Source organism: Salvelinus sp. IW2-2015, linkage group LG27 (assembly GCF_002910315.2).
Source record: "Salvelinus sp. IW2-2015 linkage group LG27, ASM291031v2, whole genome shotgun sequence".
NCBI classification, from domain to species: domain Eukaryota; kingdom Metazoa; phylum Chordata; class Actinopteri; order Salmoniformes; family Salmonidae; genus Salvelinus; species Salvelinus sp. IW2-2015.
The window spans coordinates 16,205,925-16,210,966 of record NC_036867.1 but is presented as its reverse complement, the minus strand read 5'-3'; the positions used below and the strand labels follow the sequence as shown (position 1 = coordinate 16,210,966).

The following is a 5,042-nucleotide window of genomic DNA, read 5'->3' as shown; positions in this document are numbered from 1 at the left end:
CATACCTGAGATGTAGGTCTGACCAGGTCTGACTGTACATACCTGAGATGTAGGTCTGACCAGGTCTGACTGTACATACCTGAGATGTAGGTCTGCTCGTGGAGCTCTATTATACTGAGCAGGTCGGCTCCTTGCTGCTGGCAGCTCGTCCTCGCCTGGTGCCAGGTCAACACAGACTGGGTGTTCCTCTGGTACAGGACACCTGTTACTGGGTCACTGTCCCATCCTGAGGATGCTGAGGGGGACACGGAAACATTAGGACACACTTAAGGTGGGAAAAAGAAAGCATCAATAACAGCCCAAGAACTGAATCAAATAGTGTTCTGTTCATCTCTATCACTTTCTGTCATGACAGAACTGCCCCTCATATCTGTGACTATGGTGGCAGTTCACCAGGAACCTTTGTGAAAGGGGGCTTCCTTCCTTTTCCTGTCCCAGTTTTGGAGCTGTGTCAGGGGAAACACAGGAATGAGCTCCAGTCAGGATGGAAGGGTAAAGAGACACAGAGCTGCGTCCACAGCTAGAGGAACTAGAGAAAGCGTTTGTGTTTTTCTGTCAGGAGGTCAGAGACCAGACCTTGTCAGCGCTGACCTGGCCAATCCTGACCCCCAGTAAGGTCACGGAAAAACAGGAAAATCAGAGATTTTCATTTGTACATTAGCCTCCCTATCACAGGCTTGGCAGGGGGTTTTACGACATTGTTTGAATTGGCTAGAGTCCCCACATCGTAAACCCTGGTCGTTTGCCTTGTTTTTACAGACTCATCAGAGTCTAGTATATAGTAAGCCACTGATATTAGAGGGTTGTGTACTCCCATGAGTCAAATTGATTTTACCTTTTTATTTTAGGAACTGGGTTGTATTCATAAAGCATCCCAGAGAAGGAATGCTGATCCAGGATCAGGTCCCTTCTTGTCCTTATTCATTTTGATCTAAAAGACAAAACTGATCCTAAATCAGCATTTCTACTCTGAGATGCTTGACACATACGGCTCATGATTTTCTACAGGTGTCACCTACTGACCCTTTTCCTGATCACTGGAAAATGGCAGTAAATGACAAAAACATAGCATGAAATGTGAGTGCTTGACTCACATTTCGAGGGACAGAAGCCCCACTTCTTGGCTTTATTGTAATCTGTCTCTGTGGCGCACCAGAGCTGTCCATCTGAGCGCCCCTGCAGAGTGCACTCAGCATACCACTTCTCCCCAAACTGAAAGGGGAACTGGCAGGGACTTCCAAAGGCATTCCCCCCTAGTGTGAACACCTCTGAAGAAGGGGACAAAACAGTTTGTTACATTTACATTTAACATTTATATAATTTAGCAGATGTTCTTATCCAGAGCGACTTACAGTTAGTGCATTCATCGTAGGATAGCTAGGTGGGACAACCACATACTGTATCTCAATCATAGTAAGTACATTCTTCCTTAATAAAGTAGCTATTAGCTATCACTCATTGCTAGTAGGGGAAAAAATCATTGTTAACAGTATGATTCTTCTCAGGTCAGACATTCATCCCTGGCTTTAAGAAAGTTTATGACAACAGCATCTTACACTTCTGATTCCTACCTCCAATCTCCAACCTCCAGTAACAGTGAGTGTGTCTTGTGGCTTACTTACCTTGGTAGCCCTTGGAGCAGAGGTCCTTCTGAGTACCATACATCTTCCAACAGCTCCAAGACCCAGATCCCTGGTAGATCATCATATTCTTCTCGTTGCGGTTGCCATAGTTTAAGTGCAGCGCCTTGTCTTTGAGGCCGAACAGGGTCTCGTTCTTACACTGCCAGTGCTGGAGCTCACTCTTCTCATCACAGGGGAAGAGCAGCACCTTGACCCAGTCCTTCAGGTCCTGAGCCCCCAGGCAGAGCTTCAGGGAGATGCTGAGGAGACGAGACTGTGAGGCCCAGCGGAATTGCTGGTTCTGGGACGTGTGGTCACAGGGAGCCACTGTGACTTGACTGGCGCTCACCGCCACCACACACTTGTTGTGATCCTGGTTGTAGATCAGGAAGGAGCTGCTGTCTGCAGCACGGGGGATAAGGTTCCTCTTTTTATCTGTTTTTGTTCTACAGTACCTTTGTTATTTTTAGTATTACATTGTTATTGATTACTGCACTGTTGGGGTTAGAGCTTTCAAGCACGGCATTTCACTGTACTTGCACATGTGACATTGATACTTGAAACTAAGGACAATGATGTGATCTATCCAAGGTTTCATCCTTCTTCCAGGGCTCTACAGCTGCTCTCACAAACAGCACTGCAACGCTATTGAACTGGGACTGAGACACTGTGTCTAATTGTATCAAAATCACAACATTTTAGGTCCAACTGTACAGTAAGTTGCGTAAGAAAGCCTGTGTATATAATAGTTACTTATTTTCTGTACTTACAGCTGTTATACCTGATTACAGCATTCAAATTATTCTCAATAATTTTTAAGAACTCACAGTGTATGTAACTACAATTGAAATACATATGTTTTTAGGCCACTCCAAAAAATAGGCCACTTTAATTTTTATATCTGAATGCATCTAAAACGCCTTAAAGTATTTTGAACGCTATCTAGCTTGTCAAATGGTTCATCAATATATATTTGTATTGTATTTAACCTTTATTTAACTAGGCAAGTCAGTTAAGAACAAATTCTTATTTACAATGACGGCCTACCCCGGCCAAACCCGGACCACGCTGGGCCAATTGTACGCCGCCCTATGGGACTCTCAATCACGGCCAGATGTGATACAGCCTGGATTCAAACCAGGGACTGTAGTGGCACCTCTTGCACTGAGTGCCTTAGACCACTGTGCCACTCGGGAGCCCTTGCAATATCTGCCAATGAAGCAAAATTTACAGAAGGACCTAGAAATTCTGGATATTTATTACCAGTCTACATAAATATTGTTACACTCTAGCAGCCTCAACCTTGCCTTCCATTTATTGGTAAAGCATATCAACAAATATGATTTGTATCACTTTCATTATACAGAATGCTTAACCATTGCTTGAAACCAGTTAAAGTGGAATAAAAACCCTACATACCCATCTCAGCAGCACAGCAGAGAGCATGCATAAGGCACAGGAGCACAGCGAGGGATGGACTAGATTCCATCATAGCTAGTGCATAGTTTGCTATCCCAGGGCGAAAAGGTGATTGTCCAGTCCAGAGAGGAGAGAGGGATCTGGCTGTGGTGTATTCAGGTGTCTCTCATGGAAGAACAGTGACACAGACACATGAATGCTGCCCCCTTAATCCAGCCGATGTGTATCCTGTCACATGGGTTGGCAGGGGGTTGGCCAAAACCACTGACATGAGGAGAGGAGAGGGGAAGGAGGAAATGTGCAGCCACTAGTCATTCACTTATCAGGAGCACACAAGGGGACATGAAGAGCCACAGGTCTGAGATCAGCCAGAGCATCAATCAATGAGCCAAGCCTCACTCACAACTCTCAGGGCAACTATCTATGGACGATCTGTAAAATCTAAATAAATCAGAGAGGTTCCTCTTTCCAAGTATATGGTAGAAGTCCTTTTGACGACTGAGGAACATCCTTAATTGTACAATATTCCATGCAAGAGACCTTTTGCGCCCCTATTTTAAGTAGAAGTTGTGCAACAATATTGCATTTTAAAAGCCTGTTATATTAAATGACATGCCCTTTAATATAGACCACATGGATAATACAATAAATCAGATTTTTTTCATATTAATAAAGGCTTGCTAAAGTGCAAAAAAATCTGCATTTTGACATGTTACTTCCTAGGAAGATTTCAACCCACTTAATCCCAAAATGTCTCCAAGTTTCACCATCGTTGTAAAGCCATAGTTATTTTGTTGCTTTGACAAAATCATTTCTGAAGATTATTATTTATTTGATGTGATTAGTGATTCATTTATGTCTGTCCCTCATTTTAAGGTCACCTCTGTAACAAGAACTGAACTCTCGTTTTAATATGGTGAAACTATTCCTTTTTAAATATATATTTAACATTGAACATCTAATCGTCCTATCAGAGCGTAAATTCATGTGAGCTGGCTCTACTCTTTTTGACCATTTTATGGTGTTTTGTGGTGGGAAAACGAGCAGGTTGAGCATCCCTTACAGAAAAAACACGATTTCACATGTGGAAAATCACATGATTTCAGATCAAATTTGACGTGAAATCTGATAAAAACTTGTTTTTGGAACACTTCATGTTATCACATGTTGCTTTACATGTTGTCACATTATCGCATTAACTCCACATAACATCACATGTGATCACATGAAAACATGTGATTTTACAACACTTCACATGTTATCACGTGAAATTCATGTGTTTTTGCGGTAAGGGATAACACGACAATCCATAGACAGGCAGGCTTACATTACATTCAATTGCCACACCCTGCCGCACACAACAAGCTTCCATTCCCACTGTCACGAGGTGATTTAATGCTGTTACTATTTTTGGCACTTAATAAGCATTTACTATAGTAATGTGTTTAATTAACCTTTCGATATGGAAAAACGTGTTTTTAGATGAAAGACATTTTTCTTTTACAACTTACACTTCTCAAAAGGCACTGGATTGGTGAAACGATACAGTAAGTACAGAAGACTAGATCAAGAGGAAACCTCTCACAAAAAAACAGGCTTCTTGCCAACAGTTGTGGCAAATATTTGGCAAGCTCATATTTTCACATGCAAATTAGTTTTGAGGCAAACTTCTCAAAATACATTATGAATATGCAAATTAGGCCGGGTGGCCATCCACAAGTCGAGGGGGCGAAGGAGCAGGTGTGGGGGGAGTGATGGGACTGGTCCTTACCAGCATGAGATGGGAGACATGGAAGGATGGACAGACCCTCATGAACCTGGGAAGCTGGAGACGATAGGTAACAGGGTTGATGCGAATCTTAAAGGGTCCTAGGTAGCGAGGAGCGAGCTCCTGCAAATTCACCTTTAAGAGGATACTCAGCCCAGACGAGGAAACTGCTCCAGTTGCTGGCCTGAGTGAAGACGAAGCAGCGGAGGAACTTCTCTAGCTCCTGGTTGGCC

At 43.0% G+C, this 5,042-nt stretch overlaps 1 protein-coding gene across 2 annotated transcripts in view; it reads right to left on the bottom strand.

Moving 5' to 3' along the window:
• Positions 1-3,221, bottom strand: part of mrc1a (mannose receptor, C type 1a) — a 16,188-nt gene extending 12,967 nt beyond the window's left edge. For both annotated transcript variants that reach the window (XM_023972765.2, XM_023972766.2), the window contains exons 1-4: positions 3,042-3,221; positions 1,623-2,024; positions 1,095-1,268; positions 80-235 (exon numbers count right to left, since the gene is read on the bottom strand). In XM_023972765.2, the coding sequence (XP_023828533.1) occupies positions 80-235; positions 1,095-1,268; positions 1,623-2,024; positions 3,042-3,114 (805 nt within the window). In that variant the 5' untranslated portion in view covers positions 3,115-3,221. The remainder of the gene's footprint in view (positions 1-79; positions 236-1,094; positions 1,269-1,622; positions 2,025-3,041) is intronic.
• Positions 3,222-5,042: the final 1,821 nt, after the last annotated feature.